The following is a 21722-nucleotide window of genomic DNA, read 5'->3' as shown; positions in this document are numbered from 1 at the left end:
GGCTGCTTTTTCGAAAAGATCTGTTCATCTTTTATCCCACAAAAAGTCGTTTCATTTTACATTGCTTTATGCCACCTTGGTGCAGGTTGTTCTAAAGGAGGTGCCCCAAAGCACCTGCTAAGAGATGTGTTAATACAATGTTAGCCCAAGTGGCTGCTGTCTCTGCTTACTCTGCAGACATGACTTTTTCATAGCAGCATGTTCGAAATTTTTCATTTCTTCCTCTTTTATTTATTTTTGTTTAATGGCATGGTTGTGTTAGTCACACAGAGTACTTCATACATTCCAGCTACAGATTTACACAATAAGCTTAATCTTTCCTCTGCAGTATCAATACCAGTCAGTGAACTGGCACAGACTGCAGTTGTACCAAACAACTGTGTGATCCTCTTCCTAATTATAGGTCTGGTTTGTACTGTTCTGTGGTGTTTATACTTCAAACTGTGCATACTTTCTCTTTCCGGGCCCTTTTTCTGAGTTGTTTTGTCACCTATTCCTGATGTTGTAACACGGTTTAGAAAAAAAGTCATCTGAGCAGCCAGAGAATACAAGCAGCTCCCTGTTTACTGTTTGTCTGTAGTGCCACTCTGACAGCTGGACAGATTTTTTTCACTGAATGGATGTTTTTTTGGCCAGAAGCTCTAGTGTGAAATACATGTGGAGGCAATAGCTTGCATCTCTCTTTCAGAGCTGTCCCTTTGGCCCTCTGGAGCTATTTGAACTGTTATTTTATAAACAGAAGTGCTTTGGTCATGGGAATATGATACACATAAAGTTTATGCCTGATTGGCAGAATTTTGAAGGAGTACAAGTGGGCGGAGGGCTTTCAAGAAGTGAGGCTAGGCCACAGGAAGGTTAGGCACGCAGCTGGCCACGGAGTTTATAAAATGCAATGATTGCCGTAATGCACAGAAGTCGGTTCCAAGCGCCTGTTGCTGCTTTTCCTTTTTGTCTCTGTCCTCTCGTGCAATGTGACTTCTCATCCCTTAATCTGTCCCTAAAAGAAGAGGAGGGAGTGCGTATTGGTTCTTCAGCAAACTGTAAATGCCCTGGAAAGTGGTTATCACAAGTAATTCTCCGTGTATTTGTGTCTGCCGTATTTGTGAACTCTTCTGGTATGGGGAACACGGGAGAGGAGAAAAGCGGCTGTGTAAGGTGGGAAGCTCTAACAGGGGAGCGAGAAAATCTGTAACTGGGGTGGGAAGCTCTAACAGGAGAGCGAGGAAATCTGTAACTGGGGTGGGCGCGTTTGGGGTGGGCTTGTTTCCCCCGGACCGGGGCGTGGAGGGCGCGAGTGAACCGCCCTGGGGGCTCCCCGTGTCGGCAAGCGCTGGCGGTGCCGCGTTGCTGCAGCTGGGACGACTGCAGCCCTGCGTGCACGGGCACCGCCGGGGGAGGGTGACACCGCCGGGGGAGGGTGACGGGCACCGCCGGGGGAGGGTGACACCGCCGGGGGAGGGTGACACCGCCGGGGGAGGGTGACGGGCACCGCCGGGGGAGGGTGACGGGCACCGCCGCGGAGGGTGACACCGCCGGGGGAGGGTGACGGGCACCGCCGCGGAGGGTGACACCGCCGGGGGAGGGTGACGGGCACCGCCGCGGGAGGGTGACGGGCACCGCCGGGGGAGGGTGACGGGCACCGCCGGGGGAGGGTGACGGGCACCGCCGGGGGAGGGTGACACCGCCGGGGGAGGGTGACGGGCACCGCCGCGGAGGGTGACGGGCACCGCCGCGGGAGGGTGACGGGCACCGCCGCGGGAGGGTGACACCGCCGGGGGAGGGTGACGGGCACCGCCGGGGGAGGGTGACGGGCACCGCCGCGGGAGGGTGACACCGCCGGGGGAGGGTGACGGGCACCGCCGCGGGGCGGGAGGCCGGAGGCCGCTCCCGGGAGCCGCTGCCCCCCCCGCTGCCCCGGGCAAGCGGCGCGGGGCCGCCCGGCCCCGGCCCCGGCCCCGGCGCGGCGCGGCCGGTCCCCGCTCTCAGGCTGCTCTTCTCCCAGCGTGCCAGAAGAGGGATCCCCAGCCCCGGCGGCGCCTCCCTGCCCGCGCTCCCCGTGGGCAGCGGCGGGCCCCGGCAGCCCGGGCGGCGGCGGCGGCGCCATGGCCCGGCGGCGGGGAGCAGAGCCGCGCTCCCGCGCCCCTCCGTCACCGAGCCCTCCCGGGGCCCCTCGGCCAGGTAACGGGGGCGGGCGGGGCGGCCCCGGGCCGCGCACCGGGGATGGGGCCGGGCCGGGGGCTGCCGCGGGGCTCCCCGCCCGGGGCACGGCCATCTTGTCGCGGCGTCTCGCCCCTCCTCGGCGGCCGCGGACGGGCCCCCTCCCCCGGAGCACCGCACCGGGGCCCCCCTCGCGGGCGGGGAAGCGCCGGAGGCGGCGGCTCTCGGCGGGGTTTTGCCGGCAGCCGGGGCTCGGGGCGGCTGGAGCCGGGCCCGTCCGCGGGCCCCGCGCCCCCGCTCCGCGGAGCTCAGCCGCAGGCCAGGCAGAGAGCACCCAAAAAGTGAAACGTATGTCTTTATTGCATTAGTACAGGAGACAGGGAGCGGGGAGGAGCGGGGAGCCCGCAGGGCTGCTGCTCGGCTGGTGCCGGCTTTCGGGGGCCGCCGTCAACAGCCTGAGCTTCCCCCAGGCAGCGGTTTGCCGTTTCGGTCACCCCAGGCTGGAGGATTCAGCCTTTCGCCAGGGTGCCATCAGGAAGCAAGCCCCCGGCTCAGGGCAGGGCGGGAGGGCTTCATCTGCGCTGCGGCGTGGGTGGCAGCTCCGGGCACCGTGCTCCTCGGCGGCACAGGAGGTCCCCGGGCAGGCACCCCGCAGCCCACTGTGCTCCAGCGCGGAGCCAGGGCAGCACAGAGCCTGATGGAGAAGCACAGGGACGGGCTCAGGATCGCTCAGCTGGGTCTCAGGGGTGGCAGACCTGGGCATCAGCATAGGGTGCCTCTTGAAGGCACCAGGCCAAGCCAGAGGAATTACTACAGAGGTCTCCAGGGACGGCGTGTCCGGTTTAGAGCATCCCGGTAACCGTAACTCCTCGGTGCTCACGTCAAGGGACAGGCTGGTATCCAGGGGGGCTTTTATTGCCGAAATCTCCCATCTGGGTGCTGGCGTCTTCCCAAGGGTTGAGAGGTCACCAACGAGCTCAATGCTCTTGGAGAGCAGACTCTCCAGCAGTTTGGGGTGCTTTTCTTTCTTGCATGGCGTTGAGGTGTTCTGCGACGCCACGTCCATCAGGCAGCCGGCTCTGCTGGGGTGCTGCTCACAGGGCAAACCAGACAGGTCAAAGGCAGCCTGACTATGGTGGGTCTTGCAGAAGCAGACAAGACTGAGGTCAGAGACGCCCTGGGTCAGGCTGTGCAGGTCAGTCTTCACACAGCTGCTCAGAGACTCCGACTGCTTGACACCACACAGGGAACTGCCTTTTGTTGCGTTGTCCAAGTCCATGAGAAACTCCCAGGTGTCTGGTTTGGAGGCACTGCTATTGTCCATGTAGTAACTGTGGACAGGAGAAGAGTGGGTATAGCTGGAGGCCCCAGCCACAAACCCATTTTCCAGGATTTCCTTTATTGTCAGGATGCTGGTACCATGCCTCTTGGTGGACAGCATGCTGCAGAATCCCACCACTGTCAGGTTTCTGGAGACCAGGATGTCCCTGTTAGAATAAACATGTTATTGTTCGTTACTGTTCACTAATGAGTTGCAAACTTACAGTAGCTGATTTTCTGCAAAATCCTGTCTCAGTCTTGCTTAGGAGAGCGAGGAGCTGAGTGGGATCCAGGACAGGACAGGTAGTTGGGCATCCAGCTTGTCATTGTCTTCTAGAGCAGACAATTGCACCAAGGCCTGTTTACTGCTCAGAGGTCGTCATGGAGCCTCCCTAGAGTAGTATTTCTTCAGCCTCAGCCTGTGTACCCCTGGGTGTAAAGAGTCTCAGTAAACCTCTCCATCTGCTAGCAGTACTGAGATCGAGCTGGTTTTCCCCAGAGATATAAAATACTTTATCCTTGTTCCTTGAGTCAGAGGACCAGTAACTCCAGTTAGAGTTGAGTCCCTGTGAGGTGCAGGCACTAGAACTGGGCTCTGGTTATGATGGGAGAGGTTGAGGAGCAGCTCTCATGTTACCTTTAGCCCCACACATGGTGTCCCCCACCTGTAGACCTGTGGGGTCCCACAGCCCACACAGGGCACCGAGGGAGGTCCTCAGGGACAGGTCCTCCTGGCTGCTCTCATGCCGTCCACCCCGCCTTCTGCTCCATGGGCAGGAGCTTCCTTTACGCTCCCCTTCCACCTGGGAGGAGATTCTCACCACTGGCTTGGTCAGCAGCCACCCCCAGAGGGAATGGGGCAGGTCAGGGAAGGCAGCTACTGTGGTCTGAAACCATTTCTTACACTGAATGCATTAAAAGCAGAGATAAAAAGCTCCTGAATTTACTATAAAGGGCGGCTCTATGGTCAGTCTAGAAGGAAGTTTTCTTTAAGAGATTAACACAAGGTCACAACAACCCCATGCAACCTGCAGGCTTGGGGAGGAGTGGCTGGAAAGCTGCCTGGCTGACAAGGACCTGGGGGTGTTGGTAGACAGCTGGCTGAACATGAGCCAGCAGTGTGCCCAGGTGGCCAAGAAGGCCAACAGCATCCTGGCTTGTATCAGGAATAGTGTGGCCAGCAGGAGCAGGGAGGTGATTGTCCCCCTGTACTCGGCGCTGGTGAGGCCACACCTGGAATACTGTGTCCAGTTTTGGGCCCCTCAGTGCAAGAAAGACATTGAGGTGCTGGAGCGTGTTCAGGGAAGGGCAACAAGGCTGGTGAAGGGTCTGGGGCACAGGGCTGATAGGGAGCAGCTGAGGGAACTGGGGTTGTTTAGCTTAGAGAAGAGGAGGCTGAGGGGAGACCTTATTGCTCTCTACAACTACCTGAAAGGAGGGTGTAGTGAGGTGGGTGTTGGGCTCTTCTCCCAAGTAGTTAGTGATAGCATGAGAGGAAATGGGCTCAAGCTGCACCAGGGGAGGTTTAGATTGGATATTAGGAAAAATTTCTTCATGGAAAGGGTAGTCAAGCATTGGAACAGGCTGCCCAGAGAGGTGGTGGAGTCCCCATCCCTGGAAGTGTTCAAAAAACGTGTAGATGTGGCACTTTGGGACATGGTTTAGTAGGCATGATGGTGTTAGGTTAATGGTTGGACTGATGATCTTAGAGGTCCTTTCTAACCTTAATGATTTCTAGTTTTTACTTTCATTATAAGTAATCCAGCCACCAAGCCAGGAAACATGAAATTGCTACTCTACCCTTAACTGGTTTGGTGGTAGACTTTGTAATGTTAGGTTAATGGTTGAACTGGATGATCTTAAAGGTCTTTTCTAACCTAAATGATTCTATTAAATTCTTTTTCCATAAAGAAAATTTAAATAAATTACTATGTGAGAAATAAAGAGTACATGCTAAGAGAATAGACTAAAAAACACTGCTTACCTTCAGCTTCTATAGAGACCCCCTTCAAGATCTTGAGCCTTCTTTGGTCAGTGTTGCTTATAGCTGTTTTATAGCTCTGGTAATTAACCAACAGGCTAATTTCTAATTGCGCTCGTTTGGGAGAGGGAGGGGTGGTTGTTTGCTGCTTTTTAAGCACGGGGCAGTGATGGTGGGCGGTGGCTGGGTGCTGCAGGTGAAGGAGCCCTGCGAGGGCTGGGCCGGGGCTGTCAGCGGGGAGCAGGGGCGTTCGCGGAGCCTGGTCCTGCGCGGTGGGAGGAGAAGGGGGGGGACACGGAGCCTTCCTGCCCGGCCAGAGCACTCGGGGAGGGTCCCCAACAGGGTGACATCTCTGCTCGGGTTTGTGTTGTCTGCTCGGAAACGCTGGCCCAGAGCACCCAGGCGCACAGGCTGAACACGGGCGGTGCAGACAACGCATGGGCCTGGGCGGCGTGCAGAGAGCGGGCAGCGGAACGCCCGGCAGCGGGCAGCGGAACGCCGGGCAGCGGGCAGCGGAACGCCGGGCAGCGGGCAGCGGAACGCCCGGCAGCGGGCAGCGGGCAGCGGAACGCCCGGCAGCGGGCAGCGCTGAGCTTTGCCGCTTTTCTCTTCTAGGAAGCGCCAGAGCTGCGCTGTGCCCCGGGCACCCCCCAGCGCACCCCTGGAGCGAGAGGCGCTGCGGAAGCACCGTGGGGAAGGTGCCCGATTGATTCGCTTTGTCGCCCATGTTGAAGGGAGGCGGCTGCCGGGGCTCCCGCGTCCCGGCTGAGCGGCTGCGGCGTGAGGTGACCGCGGCGGCAGAAGCAGACCCCGTCCTCGGGCGGAGCCGAGCCGAGCCGTGTCCCGAGGGCCCCTCGGCACGCCCCGAACCCGCCCCGAGCCGCGTTCCCGGGGGTGCCCGCGGGTTTTGCCGGGGGTGGGGGCGACGCGGGGGGTGCCGGGGTCTCCCCGGGCCGTGACCGCCCCTCGGGGGCGGGGCGGGCGGGCGCCCTCCCGCGCGCGCCTCTTTGTGCGGGCGGGAGGCAGCAGCGCGCATGCGCGGCCCGGCCCCGCGCGGGGGGGGCGCAGTTGGCGCGAGATAGGAAAGCGCCGCCGCCGCCGCCCGGCCCCGCCATGGCGCGCCGCAGCCGCGGGTGAGTGCGGACCCCGCCGCCGCGGCGGCTTCGCGTGGCGGCCCCGCGGCTGCCCGCCGGCGCGCTGCGCGGGGCAGGGGCGTGCGGGGCGGCCCCGGGGACCCCCTGGAGGCTCCTCTCCGGCGGGCGGCCCGTTCCCGCTCTCCGGCCGGGCGGCGGGCTGCAGGCAGGGCCGCGGCCCCGCACCCCCGGGTCCCGCGTCCCGCCGGCCCCGCTCTAAAGGCTTCTCTTGGCTCCGCCCGGGAGCGGGGTGCGGGCCTGGCTTTGCCTGCTCGGGAGCCGGGGGGTGACAGGGCAGGGCGGGGGGTGACGCGCAGAGCCCCTCGGGGCCGCCTGCCCGGCGCTAGCCGCCTGGCTTCGGGCGGCTTCTCGCATCCCTTGTCTTTACTCCAGCAATCCGGGAGACTGGTGGGCTGTAAGGAGGGGAAATGGTGCCAGTCCCTAGATGCAGAGCCCTCCCAGAGGGACAGGAAGGAGCAGAAGTCAAGAGAAACGCGCCTTCCCCTGCTCTTGGCAGCATAAAAATGGCTAGCATGCACTGGGAGCCCAACACTGAGGGCATCCTGTAAACCTGCGGTGTCAGTGGGTGTTCGTGAGGAGCTGGGGCTCGGTGCTGGAAGGGAGCAGATCTGGAGCTCTGCTCTGCATGATGCAGGCTGCTCTCTGGAGCTCTGCTCTGCGTGGTGGAGGTTGCTCCCTCTGCTGCGTTTTTATCAGAGGTGGAAATTATAATCTTTGTTTATTCATCTCTAGTGAGGACCAGGATGATCTGCACTACCAGGATACTGACTCGGATGTGCCGGAGCAGCGGGACAGCAGGTGCAAAGTCAAGTGGACACAAGAAGAGGTGAGTGAGAGCCCAGCACTTGCTGAGAGCAGGTGCTTTGGCGTAGGCCTCTGGCATGGCACCCGGGGCTTGGGTGCCTCCACCCCAGTCCTCACCTGCTGGCCATGACACCACCACCTGCTGTCTTGCTACTGGAGGACACCATGTGTCTGTTTTGCTGATGTGAGCTGAGGCCTTAATGAGGCCAGGAGGTTCAGGGCAGTTTAAAGTGTAGCCTGGAGAGCAAGAGCTCCAAACACTTTAGCTTAAGCGTGTGAGCCCTGAGCGAGGCATCCACTGCCTGCAGCGCTCTGGTGAGCAAAGAGGGGTTCCAGAGATTGGCTGAGGCCTTCAGCAAGCCGAATTGTACAGTGGAAATGTCCTCCCTTTTCTCTAGCAATGGGAGGGAGCGTTGAGACTGCTGGGATCATGACTTAGTCATCCTGGCTGAGAGCCTGAAATTAGTTGGGTTATTCTCTTCCCTCCTCCCAGTTCCTCCATCATCTTTGTTCTGTTTGAAAACTACAAGATGTCCTGTCTCCCCTGGGGTCTGAACACCAAGTAAGGCGGTCTGTGTGCAGGGATCGAAGCCTCAGGCTCATGTTGGGTAGGGAATTATTTCATGCCTCTGTTTGCCCAGCTGGAGCACACAGGCAAGGACGCCTATAGCAGGCTCTTTGTGAGCTGTAAGAGTAGGCATACCTGGGCTATAGCAGGGTTCATGAAAGAAATGCTGTAGAGCCCAGCAGCACTGAAAGACGGTGGATCACCGGGCTAGTGGTGATACACTTAAACCAGTCAGCTTTCCTGGCCAGGCAAAAGCAGTGGCTGTGCTGGGAGATGGACTGTCTGGTCAGGGGTGTACTGGGGCTGGATAAGCCGGTAGCCTTGGCCACAGGGCTTGAAACAGACTGTACTGGAACAGAGCTGAGCTCTTGTTTTGTACTCGCTGTACGAGCTTGCCCTAGTACAGAGCCCAGAACCAAACTGTTTGTTCCAGTTGGGCTCCATGTACTGGAGCGCTGCTAAAGAACTGTGTGAGCTACCTTCTTCCCCTAAATGCAGAATGCCAAAAAAACCTTCCTGACAGTTCAAAATATCTAGTTTGTTCTCTTGGCGCCGTCAGCCCAGGGGTGCCTGTGGTGTGTGTTGCCTCAGTGCATATGAAAGTGGATGTCTTTGTTCTTTGCAGGATGAGCAGCTGAAGATGTTAGTAAGACATTATGGGCAGAATGACTGGAAGTTCCTGGCCAGTCACTTTCCGGTAAGTGACCCCTTGCTCAGTTGGGGATTGTAGTGTTTGCATGTTGCTTCTTGTGCTCATTGTGCTGGTTCTGTGTGTCTGTGCAGCATGTTGCACAGTGGGACTCTGTTCTGTGACTGCAGCTCCAGGCTGTGAAACGGTGCTCCTTCAGGGCAGGGAGACATCCTTCTTGTACAGAGGACTTTCAAGGGCGAGTCTGTTGGAGCTGGGGTGAGAAATTGAGGTTCCTGTCCCTGTGCACAGTGCCCTAGTCATAGTATGTATTGTCCATGTGCTTCTGCATGTTTTCTGTGGGACAACCTGGCAGGGGGGGCCAGGACGGAACTGCTATTGCTGTAGGGGCTTTTGGAGCCTCCAGCCTCATGCATGGCTACTCTCATTCCTTTTCCCAGAACCGCAGCGATCAGCAGTGTCAATACCGGTGGCTGAGAGTGTTGAATCCAGACTTGGTTAAGGGCCCTTGGACCAAAGAGGAGGACCAAAAGGTAAGTCAGGGCCAAGAAGATGTGAGTGTTGGACTGTGACTGTCTGCAGAGAGGATGGAGGTGTCAGACCCTCGGGTCTTTTTGTAAACTGTGGGTAATTCTTTCCAATGGTGGATATCCGCAAAAGCAGTACTCTCGCCTCCTCTGAGCAGACTAATGCAGCTGTGGTCATGACAAGCAGAAGCAGGACTAGGCCTCTTGAGCTTAACACCTTCTCCCTTTCACACAGCACTGCTACAGTAGGGTGCCAAGGGAGAGAGTAGAAAAGGGAATTAATTCATCTGCCTGCTGGCAGATCTCCACCTGACCTGGCCATGTTGGACTCAAGAGAAAATAAAAGTGGTATTTCCTGTGCCACAGTAGACAGCCTAAAGTAGATGTCTGAGGTTGGCTAGGTGAATCATGACTTCTGCAAACCTGTTTCTATGCTGATTCCAGAGTGAGCTGAGAGGGGCCAGCTCAGATACATCAAGATGATGAGTTTACTTAAGAAAAGCTGGAATGAATTCCAACTTTTACCAGGGTTTTCTGCTGCAAAATTTCCTAGTTTGTCAGATTCTCTGTAACACTTCTGCTCCCCTGTTTCTTTCCCTTTTGGTCCCATTACAGGGTGTTACAGTCCCTTTTGCCTCCCACCTGTGTGTTTTGTCGAGCAAGTCCTAAGGAAGCTTTCGTGATGTCCTTCCACCAGCCTACCCAGTCATGATGCCCACTGCCATCCTGGCCAGGCTGGGCTCCAGCTTTCTCCTCCTGACAATGCACATTGCTTTGCCCTGCAAGCACTCCAGCTCCTTGGCCTGTGCCGCAGCTTGGTGTCTTTGGTCCATATGTCTGTGCTTGATAGTCAAGAGCCTGCAGTAGGGACATGTTGTGGGCCAAGAGCACTGTGAGCATCACCTGTCCACCTGCATCTTTCAGCTGAGTGCAGCTGGCCAGGGTAAAAATGCTCTTTGAGAACCCTTCAACCTCCTCTCTAAGATTTTGGTGGGCTGAACATTGCACGCAGTAGGTTGTTTTGTCCTCACTGCCATGGACGTACCACAGAGGCTCAGAATGGGTTCCATGCCCAGAGGCATTTGCACTGAGCCTCAGGCAGAAGTCAGAAAGCCCTGGGTGAAGGGGAAGTGGCAAAGTGGATGGCTCTTAAGTCAATATTGTTCATTTTTGCTTTGGGGCGCTCTCTGTGTCCTGGTGCTAGCAGGGCGGGGAGTTGCAGGCCCTGGAATGTCCTCGGTGTAGCACCCTCTGTTAAAGGGAGGCCGTGCCTCTGTCCCAGCTGGCAGAGCAGTGCAGAGCTTATGGGGACTGTTGTCATGTCGCCAGGTCCTTGGTAGGAGGGAGGGCAGAGGCGCCTTAGAGCATGTGGGACTTGGCCCTTGCTCAGAAATGGGCACGTGTTTCTAAATCTGGGCCCCTCTGCCCCTGGTGCTCCTGCCGGTCTTCATCTTCTGTGAGCGGTTGTCTGCATTCACTGGTGCCATGTGGCAAAATGTCTGCATGGAAACAGCCTCTTTCAGAAATTTGGCTGAATCATTGCTCTCTCAAGTGTTGGTACCCCTGATTGTCAGCGCTGGATCCCTCCAGCTTTTTCTCCGAAGGGGCCTTTATCTGTCTGCCCTTACCTGGTCCCAAGAGAGGTGAAGAGCAAAGCCTGAAGATGACTGTATTGACCTTCCTCTTCTTTATTCCATTTCCTTATTTCCTTCTTGCTCTCTTCAAAGGTAATTGAACTGGTTAAAAAATACGGCACCAAACAATGGACCCTGATAGCCAAGCACCTGAAAGGGCGGTTAGGGAAGCAGTGCCGGGAACGCTGGCATAACCACCTGAACCCAGAGGTGAAGAAGTCCTCGTGGACAGAGGAGGAGGATCGCATCATTTTTGAGGCCCACAAGGTCCTGGGGAATCGTTGGGCAGAGATTGCCAAGCTGCTGCCTGGGAGGTAGGACCTCTTTGCTGAGTGGTGCCTTCACTGCTGGGTGGCCCATGGAGATCCATAACACATGGATCACAGGATGGGGCTGGAGAGCATGTAGGAGCTGTTAGCTGTGCTTTAAAGCTGCTGTAAATGGTGATTTCTGTTTCCTCCTGGTTTCTCTGCAGGACAGACAATGCTGTGAAGAATCACTGGAACTCCACCATCAAGCGGAAGGTGGACACAGGAGGCTTCCTCAATGAAACTAAGGAGTCCAAGTCATTGTACTTCCTCGTGGAGGTGGATGACAAGGAGAGCCAAAGTCGAACGAGAACTGGGAGCCAGGTACTGCACCAGCACACTTGCAGCAGGCAGCTGGGTCAGTCCCCTGCTCTGCTAATGCATATCAGAGCTGTTCATCCACCCTTCTGCTGCCTCTCACACTGCCTTTGCCACAGCCTGGTGTCTACATAGACAGTCTGTGCCTTCCCCCAGTCTTCTCCAAGAGACTGACTCTTGGGAGACCTTTCCCTCTAGGAGCTAGAGGTGTAATATGAGCCCGAGTGTGTTATCCAGGTGGAGGACAGCAGTCTGCTAGTGCTGTTACCTTGGCAATCCCAGCATCAGGTCTGTATTGGAGACTGAAGATTTTTTTGGCTCCATTGTGCTGTTGCTGGTGGGAGGAGGCTGCTCCAGGCAGTGGGGGGGCATGGTGAAGAAGTATGGTGTTACTTTCCTCTACAAAGGGAGGCAGGGGAAGTACACCCAATTATTTTTTCCATGAAGAAAGCATGTAGTTTTCAAAGGCAGGCTCCTGGAAAGTAGGAAATGCAGGATTAGTGTTAACCTGCTCAGCCTTTGTTCAACTTTCTCCTGGGATACTGTTAAGTGAAATCTTCAATTAAACAGTCCTGTGCTTGTTATGTCGCATGGACTCCTGCTGAGATGGTGTATGGGACAGAGCAGTGAGGGAGAATGGGGATGTGAAACAAACCGAGTGGCAGGTAGGAGAGCAGGCAGAGCTGAATATGTCCAGGGAGCCTTGTTCTTTGTCCCCAGGACATGACATTGTTCCCTTGGTTTCTACTAACGGCTGGATTTTCTTTGTTGTTTGTGCAAAGACCGTCGTGCCGAACTGGCCAGTCGATATCTCTGAAATAAAGGAAGAGGATGTCAGTGATGAGGAAGTGACGGGTGTGCAGGAGTTACCCTCAGAGCTGCCAGCTGCCGAACTGGCAGAGCATAACCCTGAGGGGACCCCAGATGATGCAGTGCCTGAGGATGCCTCTTCATTTGTCACGTCACCATACAAATGGGTTGTCGAAGCTGCCAACTATTTGTACCCAACATCTGTGCCAGCCTTCAATGAAGCTCTGGACATGATTGAATCTGTAAGTAACAGACCCTTGCTCCTCCAGCTAATGTCGGGAGACTGATCCCTGCTCTCTTCTCTTGAGTGAACTTACTGGGTCCTCTTGCTCATCACCACGGGCATCCTGAGGAGGGCTGGGTCTGTCATTGGCTTGTGGCTTCCCACTGTCTCTTTTCCAAGGCTGGATTAGGCCTTTCCAGCTCTGCCAGTATTGCTCTGGGCTTGCAAATTCCCCTAGGTGGGTGTCCTTGTGCATGGGCTCTGCTGGTGTGGGAGGCTGTAGATGCTGGCAAACCTGATCTCAAGCCCTCTTTTATCAGCCAGGGTGTCCCCAGCTCTCCCTCTCACAGAAGTTCAGACTCATGCTTATGGGCTTTCCTTTCCCTCCTGTTATGGGATGAGATAGGGTAGGACAGGCTGGGAATAGGCCAGGCCCCTGTGTAGTATGCAGGATAGACCCCTTTGCACCCCGATGACGCCACCATTTGCTTTCAGTGGAGGTAGCTTCACTGAAACTAGCAACTTTGGGCCAGTCAAGCAGCATGTCGGAGGCATGCCAGGGCAGAATGCTGGCTAGAATCAACAAAGCATTTTGCTGCCATCAGAGGGAAATGTCTCTGCAGCCCCCAGCCTGTCTGAGGAGCTTATGAGCTGATTATCCATGAAGGATCCACTTTGCATGTGTATAGTAGGACAGAGAGTCTGTGCCCAAGGCTTAATGGCCCATCTGTGTGGCTCCTTAGGGGCCTGCTTGTATGGTCCTTTGGGTATTGGTGGGGTTGAGCCATGAAGCAGCTGATCTCTGAACTGGTCTGGTTATTTTTAATCTGCTTCCAGCAGTGCAGGTTACAGCAGAGCCTTGTGTCCAGCTGTATTGGTGTGCCCAAGACTGTGGTTTTGGTGTTGGGTGACAGTCGCTTCATTCAGCCCCTGTCCCCAGCTGCTTTTTTTGTCCCCTCTGTGTGGGGGTGCAGCTGTCTGTGCAGCTGTGCTGTGAACTGAACTGGGAAACCAACCTTGCGTAAATAGAAAAATCTACCCTACACACAAGCAGCAGCTTTCAGCTGGGTCAGTTCCCTGGTCTGGTTCTCAGCTGTGCTGGCAGCAGAGGGGAGGAGGGCTTGAGCTCTCCTCTAGCCAGGTTCCTTGCAAAAGCCGGTGCAGTCTCACACACCTGCTTATTTCACCTCCCAGTTCATCTATGCATCTGCACCGGTTGGCTGCTCAGCTTTCCTTCCTGGGCTGCTGCTGATGGTTTCCTTTGCGTGCAGGACCCAGACGGGTGGTGTGATCTGACCCAGTTTGACCTGCCTGAGGAACCCTCCGCCGGCAGCAGCAGTAGCAGCAACAGCCCGGTGAGGCAAACCCCCAGCAAGCCAACACCATCCCTGCCCAATGTGACCGAGTACCGCCTGGACGGCCACACCATCTCTGACCTGAGCAAGAGCAGCAAGGGGGAGCTCATCCCCATCTCTCCGCACGCGGAGGTGAGCTTTGGCACGCCACCCTCTGTGCTGAAGAGGCAGAAGAAGAGGAAGATCTCCCTCTCCCCTGTCACGGAGAATGCCACCAGCACCAGCCTTTCCTTCCTTGACTCCTGCAACAGCATGACACCCAAGAGTACCCCTGTCAAGACACTGCCCTTCTCTCCATCTCAGGTATGGAGCAATGGCAGAGCCCAGTCTGTGCTCCTCTGCTTGGGCTTGGTCGTGAGCTAATAAGCATGTTGGTGCTCTACCTACTTGCCTTAATGCCATGTACTTCCATCAGCTCTGCCAGCTTTGTGTTTCTATTCCCTTGAATGAGGCAGTGCCAGTGCACAAGGTGTGTCTCTTTGCTAAAACAAGGCATGGAGCTGGGTTCTGGTCCTGCTTGTCTTCAGTGCTGCCCTTCCTGTGGGAGCACCAGCCTGTGTCTGCCTCTGGGAGTGCTTGCAGTGCTGGTGAAGCCCAGCTGCCCTCTGTGATGGGCAGGGCACACACCTGCTACGAGGAAGGAGCACCACTGTGCAGATCTGCGTGCCTGCCTGCTCCAGGATTGCTGGAGAGCACTGTGCTTCTGTCCCCACGGCATTGCTGCCCCAGGTATGGGTAGCAGTGTGGCAACAATGAGAAGTGGCTTGCCCTGTTCATCACCAGTTATGTCACGCAGGCAGGCTTGGCGGCACACACCTTGTGCAGATCTCTGAGTTGCTGTGCTTAGGAAAATGCTCCCAGACTTGACTGCTTTGCAAAAGGGACTCAGGATCTTTCAGCCTTTGTCACGACTCCTACAGCGTCCATGCCTGTGTGCACATGTGGTTTCCAACATACATCATCTTGGAGCACTGTGGTGTCTCGTATGTTGATGTGGTGGAGTTCTGTCTATAAAACAGAATAAAGGCTGCTGTGTCGCTGTGTTCTCCAGCACAGTTCCCACAGCTGCTCTATTGTTCAGACCCTGTCTACCTGTGCCTTCCAGGCCTTTATTTCTGCTGTTTTTGCAGCCCTGGGTGGCACATGGGAGAGCACAACAGGACAGTCTGACACCCAGGTTCAGGTGGACCTTGAATGCAAGGCCAGCAAGAACTGGGAACTCAGAGTGGGACCTGAAATGCGCGGCTCTGCCGAGTGTGAAAGGCTGGAAGGCCTGGAGTGAATCTGAGAAGGCAAACGGCATGTCCTGCTTCTCGGGCTGAGCTTTAACCATCAGTGAATGTAATGCACAGAGCTCTTTTCTCCTGATAGGTTCTTGGGTACAAACCTCGTTCCTTATGGGAGTAAAGTTGTCACTTATTAGCTGTCATGAAGTAAAATCCTAGCAGAGATGAGACAGTTTGTGGTTTTCTCACAGTTTAGGCTGAAGACAGCTCAATGCAAAATCTGTTAACTTGTACTCTGTTGTGTTACATGGGCTTCCCTCACATTTGCCAACCTGAGGTCGGAATAGATCTTTCGTGGGCTGGCGTTACCTCTCCTCCACCATTTTGCTTGGCCTTATCTGGAGCAGTGTAAGGAGAGACTCCTCTCCCACCCTGTAGCTGCTTGTAGTCATATTGACCCATCACTTATGGGAAGTGAATAATCCTTATAGGTGTGAGGCACCTTCTGGCAACTTTCATGTGTGTGCCCATGTACAGGACTGTAAGAGTCATCCTGGTTTATACTGGGACAGATCCCTCTTGTGCCACTTGCTATGGGAGGATTGTCCCTACTTCGGGTTTTCCACCATGTTTAGGAACAAATAATGACTTGTGATACTATGCTGAGGTGCTTGAGACTGACTGTCTTCTCTTTCTTTCCTGTGCTGTGCAGTTCTTAAACTTTTGGACCAAACAGGATACACTAGAACTGGAGAACCCATCTCTGACCTCCACGCCTGTGTGCAGTCAGAAGGTGATTGTCACCACCCCTCTGCACAGGGACAAGACCCCTCTGCTCCAGAAGAACTCGGCGTAAGTCCTTTCCTCCTCCTCCTCCTCCCCCATTCCCACCTGAGCAGCGTCCTTTTCCACATGGGATTCTGGTCCAATTCAAACATACCTCCCCCAGTACTTGTACTGGCACTACTGATAGAGGGGCAGGGCAGGCTGGGGATTTCGTTAAATCGGTGTTTCCTCCCTCTCTGAGCTTCAGGGAACAAGTGTACAGGCTCATTGGGGCCGCAGCCAAGTGGCCACCGTTGCGCTCAGCTGCTGGGTGGCCTGTTGCCTTCTGTGCATGTCTTTGGGAAACGTTGCTATGCTGGGAGCCTTGTGCCAGCAGGGAAGGGATTTGATTTTCTCAGCAAGAGCTGTTCAGATCCATCCCTTTAGCTTTGCACCCTCTGCTTTGCCTGTCCTGAGGGGCAGTCCAGGGCGCTGATTACCCAAGGCACTGTACCAGGCAGGTGAGAAGGGGTGGTCTGCACAGGGGGTGTTTTCCTGGCAGACCTGTCGCTCTAGTGAAGCAGCATAGTGTTTGGGGGTGCTGTCTGTGCTAGCAAAACCGCTCTGCTGTTGGCATGGCCCAGAGCAGCTCCCCCGTCCAGGTGGTGTGAGCTGGCTTGGCTGCTCTGAGTGCATTTGCACCCAGGTCTTCTGCTGGTCCATCTGTGACTGTTGCAAAGCCCAGCCTGGACCTAAGCAGATCCGCCAGCAGAAGCATTGCGGAGTGGGGCTGGCCTGCAGAGCTGCATGTCATCTGTGCCGGAGGTGCTGTACCGCTTTCTGACGAGGGTGCTTGGCAGCTGGCAGGGTGGAGCAGCACAGTTGGCATGTCTGAAAGATGTTTTCCCTGCTAAAGGCTCCTCTGTGCCTGTTTGCCCTGCTTGCACCCCAGGAGCAGTCCAGCCAGGCAGGTGGCTTCTGCTGCTGCCATGTGAGACTCCGCAGGTGGCTCGTGTAATGAGAGGGCTCAGAAGGATGGGGGTTACTTTGTGTGGATTACAGTATGTCTGATTCTTCATCTTTCCCACTCTCTGCTGCCAGGTTTGTCACACCAGATCAGAAGTATGTGGTGGACAACACTCCTCACACCCCCACACCTTTCAAAAATGCCCTGGAGAAATATGGACCAATTAGGCCTCTGGTAAGTTGATGGGAGAAACATAATGAATACAAACGGGATGTGGGGTGGGTTGCAGTGGAGCCGTGAGTGAGCTGTTATCTGTGCCATAACAAGGTACAGTTTTGTAGTGCCAGGCTGAGATGGGAGGGATGAAGGGGACCTTGTCATGGTGAATGTGTTATGGTAAGTAGCCACAGGACTTCTAGCTCCTCTGTAAACCAGCTAAAAATGCCAAAAATTGCCCTTGAATCAGGCTGCAGTGCTTGGCTCCTGATGACCTTGAGGAGAAGCAAGGGAACAATCTGCCTAGGCATCCCTGAGGAACTGGGTCTTTTAATGCGGGTGTTGTGGGGATGGCAGTTTCCAGTATCCCAGGCCTTCTGTGCGTACTGGTCTCTTGATGGCATGTTTGGGGTTCAGCTGGTCGGAGCCTCTCATGCCTGGAGATCCTGTAAATCTGTCAGGCTAGCAGAAATCTTGTCATATCTCTTCTAGCTGGGAAGTCAGTCATCTTTGTGTTTGTCCTCCCACAGTGGGCTCCCCGACCCCATTAGACCTTGAGGGAAATACTCCTGAGTCTGCCCAGCATACAGGTTTTTACTGGCTTGTGCTCTCTCTCTCTGCCTTTTCACACCAGCCCCAGACTCCTCACCTGGAAGAAGACTTGAAAGAGGTGCTCCGAAGTGAAGCTGGCATCGAACTTATCATAGAGGATGATGTGAAGCCTGAGAAACAGAAAAGGAAACAAGGGGTGAGCTGATTTTTGCATCCAGTACCTGCTGCTGAGCTGCCGTGTGCTGTTGAGGGGTGTTTTGGCTGGTTTTGTTCATCCTACTGTTGATGCCAAAAAGTTTTTGGCCTGTGGCTGATGTCTTTTAATCAGCAAGACATGCCTGAGTTTAAGGCCTGCTTAAAATACAGCCAGCTGTGTCCTGGTTTATGCTGAACTCGGGGCATGCTAGGAGATGCTGTGTCCCTAACCTACAGGAGAGACCCATGGCACACTTGGAGCATCTGTGGCAAGTTGGGCTCCCAGAAGGCTGTGGGCTGGTGTGCCAAGTCTATTGGCTCAGTTTCAGGTGGCCTTCCTTTCCTATGGAAAGGGGCTTCCTCTTCTAAATTGGTGGCTCTTGGTGCCAGCAGGAGAGCACTGGAAGCTGCTGTGCCCTGTGGTGCAGAAGGCTGCTGCACGCCTTCTTCCTGAGGTGCTGGTGCAGTGCAGACCTGGGGTGAGGTGGGCTTGGTGTGCACCCTGGGCCCTTAGGGTGGGAGTTCACCGGGTTGATTCATGCTGACATTTGTTCTTCTATGTCCCCCAGCTGCGTAGGAGTCCCATCAAGAAGGTCCGGAAGTCTCTGGCCCTGGATATTGTGGATGAAGATATGACACAAAATATGCCTGCCCTCCCCAAGACTGTCTGTTTCAAAAGAGCCCAGGTGAGGGGTACTGTGCTCAGAGCAGGGGTAGAGCTGGCTTCTGACCCAAAGAGACCCTGTGCAAGCAGTGGTGGGAGCTTTGCCACCTGCAGCTGCCTTTGAATGGTACATGTGAATGTGGATGAAGGGCTGGATTTGTCGACTGGCCTTTTGGCCAGGCCAAGTATCAGCACTGTTAGGGCAAATTAACTTGTTTCCTTGTACTTTTCCTTTTTTCCCCTTTGCAGCCTGTGAATTTCCTGTCAAGGTCCCTGAACTCTTCTTCCTCAAGCAGGAAGAATGACAGTGGTTTGCTCAACAGAGCCTTCGTGCAAGTGCAGCCAGAGAAAATGTCCTACAGGAAAATGCCAAGCCATTTCAGACCACCAGCACCAGTAAGCACCGCAGCCATTGCCCTCCCAGTCAGGAGGTTAGCTGGTAGTGCAGCCCTTGTCCCTCCTTGGGACAGGAGGAGTGAGGGGACGAAGCTCTGCAGACTCCTGCGTAGGCATCCGTATGCTGTCAGGGCTGTCTTTGCACCCAGGTTTGGAGATGCTGAGCCAGCAGCGTCACACTACAGCTCCCTCCTGTCTCTTTGCAAACCTGCCCTTCTGCTGGGGCTCAAAGCTCCATGGCTGATCAGAGCTGTGGCCTGCTTGTTTGGCCCCTTATTTCCTCATGTGAATCGACATCCTGTCCCAATCCATCAGGGAATTTAGAGGATTGACCCACCAGTGAAGTAAACTTCCCTTTTTCCAGCAAGCACTCCTTGAGTGGGCAACAGTAGGCTCATCTTTTTTTGCTTCTCTGTGCATAGCAAGTCTGTGAAGTGCTGTATAAATGCTGAACAACAAGATATTTCCTATCTCTCTGATTTTTAGGCTGTTTCTAGGTTGTGATGAAGGCTGTGTGCCCTAGGCAGCATAGGCTGGCTTTATTCTGCTGTTTACCTGAACCTGTGGCAGTACAGAGCTCCAGTTGACAGTGTACCACCTTTGTAGCTCGTGCTGAGGTGTTACAGCTACCCTGTTCCTCAGCTCCACACTGTGGAGCACATCTGGGCTGTGCTGGAATCGCTGTAGCCTACAGACTCTGGGGCATAAATGGTTTCTTGTGCTCTCCTTAAAATCTTCACCATTTGGTGTTTGCAGGCAGAGTGTACTAGTAGAGGGGTATCCCTGCTTTGTTAGGCAGTGTGGCTTAGAGAAGGGGATTTGGACCGTGATATTACAGATATTTGCTTGGGCCAAGTCATGGGAGCTCTCTGGTAGCTTGAATGAGGATGGAAATACATGCTGTCCTTGGCAGGGCACAAAACTGCAGCTGGGGGCTAGCGTGGGGGTGTGTTCAGATCCCAGGAAGAGCCCAGGTACAGTGTAGTCTTCACTGAGCAGCCTTGGCTCAGTCGTCATGAAACACTGCAGGAAGGACGGTTGCATCTGTCCCTGGATTAGAGCTGTCTGTTGTGAAAGCTCTTTTTTCTGACAAATAAGTACTTCTCAGCCAGAGTAATTCCTTCCCCTTCTCAAAATAAACCCTACTGAAACACTTCCATTTCTCCTCCTCTCCTAGGCAGGGTCGTATTGCTCTGAGAGCAATAGATCCATACAAGTAAAGCTTTGGGAGTGACCTGAAGGTGACAGGAAGGCAGCTTGCGTGGTGACGGAGTACAGGCGTGCAGTGAAATCCCACTGCCCAAAGACAGCAGAGCTGGTGTTGCTGGGCTCTCAGGATTTATTGTGCCGGACTGGTGTCACTAGCAGTACAGGTGTGCAGTGAAATCCCACTGCCCAAAGACAGCAGAGCTGGTGTTGCTGGGCTCTCGGGATTTATTGTGCCAGACTGGTGTCACTACCAGTGGCAGCTATTTATTAAATAAGCTCACCTAGCTGTGGGCTAAACCTAAATTGGCCCCAAAGCCATGCTGTGGCTGCATGTGAGCAAATGCTGAAGCTCGAGCTCTGGTTCTTTGCAGTGCATGTAAATGGGTATTTCCAGTTCGGGCATTGTGTATCTCTTGGCTGCATTTATCAGAGGATTCACAGGGGGTTTCCTGGAGTGCAAAAACATCCTTTCTGTACACAGTCACTGAAGCACACCTGATTTTCAGCTCTTCCTGTGTACTGCAGGGCCCTGCTGAAATTACAGGCACCAAATTGCTGTTAAGGATGGTCTTTGACCAATCCAGACCTGGGGCTATGCAGCTCATGTAGGAATTGAACTGGTTGGGAATAAACCCCAAAACTGTTCTTGAATCCCTTCCATCCCTCTGGAATCTCTTTAGCACAAGGAGCCCTAGTGGGTTTGTGCTTTGGGGTTTTTGTCTTAAGCTAAGTAAGGGAAAACCCTGAAAGGGGACGTGGGTTGTCCTGAAATGGAGCACTCACCTGGGAAACTGCTGAATGAACCCCCCTTTGCTAGAAACGGCCATCTCGGCTGTGAGTAACTGGCAGCGTGCAAGTTCCTCCTGGTTACAAGATGGGTGCTCCTAAGCCTGAAGTTTTATTTCCCTTGGGTGGCAGATAGTTGTTAGTTTTGTTTTGGTTTTGCAGCCTTTTAAAACAGCATGTCAACATTGTGTTTGTCCTCTCCCTTACTTGTGTTGTACACGTGCTTTCTTTTCCCTCTGTAGATGACCAGGGCTTGGAAAGCGGTGGCCTGTGGTGGAACCCGAGACCAACTCTTCATGCAGGAGAAAGCTCGACAGTTTTTGGGCATGTTGAAACAGAGTCACACATCAAGGACCTTAATCTTATCATGAAGGATTGTTCTGCTTTTTTTTAAATTTTTTTATAAGTGGAGGGGAGGGGGAATCACAGGAAAAAATATCCTCTGCCAGGCCTTAGTGTGTGGGGGTGAATTTTTTTCCTTCCGTTCCCAGCTAGATCTATATTGTAATAAATTGGGCTAACTGCTGGCTAATGTGTGGAATGCAAGTTTTGGGATCACTGTGGAAAGGCAAACAAGGGAGGGTTGGAGAGCTAACAGCAAGACCTCTCTCTGCAAGACCTGGGTTCTGCCAAAGTAGAAGCACGCAGCCGTGTTCCACCTTGGAGCAGCACATGCAGCGGGCGGGGAGACCGGCCTCACAGCCTGCCTGGACATCATGCTGGCTGCTCTGGTACCTCGGGAACTGCTTTTGTGAAGGTTCCGTCATGTCTTGCGTCTCCCCTTCCGGCTTTCCTCGGGGGGTGGAGTGGTTCCTCTTTGCTCTAGGAGGAGGGAGGGTGTTGTGCACTCATGGGAGACATGCTTTGGGGTGACCCGTGTTTGGAGCTGGCCCCTTGCTCCCTGCGGGGCTGTTTTGTACTGCCACGCTGCAGAAGGG

The 21722-nt window shown here is 54.9% G+C and overlaps 2 protein-coding genes across 2 annotated transcripts; one reads left to right on the top strand and one right to left on the bottom strand.

The window, feature by feature from the left end:
- Positions 1 to 2647: 2647 nt before the first annotated feature.
- LOC142594919 (uncharacterized) lies at positions 2648 to 3598 on the bottom strand. Its single transcript, XM_075721360.1, has one exon. The coding sequence runs from the start codon at positions 3596 to 3598 to the stop codon at positions 2648 to 2650; it is 951 nt and encodes a 316-aa protein (XP_075577475.1).
- A 2958-nt stretch (positions 3599 to 6556) lies between these two features.
- MYBL2 (MYB proto-oncogene like 2) lies at positions 6557 to 21179 on the top strand. Its single transcript, XM_075721249.1, has 14 exons — positions 6557 to 6591; positions 7345 to 7438; positions 8610 to 8681; positions 9074 to 9166; positions 10888 to 11108; positions 11270 to 11426; positions 12203 to 12472; positions 13725 to 14111; positions 15747 to 15886; positions 16901 to 17000; positions 17617 to 17730; positions 18299 to 18415; positions 18643 to 18789; positions 21027 to 21179. Exons 1-14 carry the CDS (start codon positions 6572 to 6574, stop codon positions 21153 to 21155), a joined length of 2061 nt encoding a protein of 686 aa, XP_075577364.1. The 5' UTR covers positions 6557 to 6571; the 3' UTR covers positions 21156 to 21179.
- Positions 21180 to 21722: the final 543 nt, after the last annotated feature.

The sequence above is a fragment of the Pelecanus crispus genome, chromosome 14 (genome assembly GCF_030463565.1).
Source record: "Pelecanus crispus isolate bPelCri1 chromosome 14, bPelCri1.pri, whole genome shotgun sequence".
NCBI lineage: Eukaryota > Metazoa > Chordata > Aves > Pelecaniformes > Pelecanidae > Pelecanus > Pelecanus crispus.
Note: the sequence above shows the minus strand (reverse complement) of the source record. Positions and strands in the feature narration are given on the sequence as shown.

Coding starts and splice junctions, on each gene's coding strand:
- LOC142594919 (XM_075721360.1), bottom strand. CDS start 3,598: ATGCTGTCCACCAAGAGGCATGGTACCAGCATCCTGACAATAAAGGAA.
- MYBL2 (XM_075721249.1), top strand. CDS start 6,572: ATGGCGCGCCGCAGCCGCGG. Junction 14,112..15,746: donor TGCCCTTCTCTCCATCTCAG/GTATGGAGCAAT, acceptor TGTGCTGTGCAG/TTCTTAAACTTTTGGACCAA. Junction 18,790..21,026: donor ATTTCAGACCACCAGCACCA/GTAAGCACCGCA, acceptor TTCCCTCTGTAG/ATGACCAGGGCTTGGAAAGC.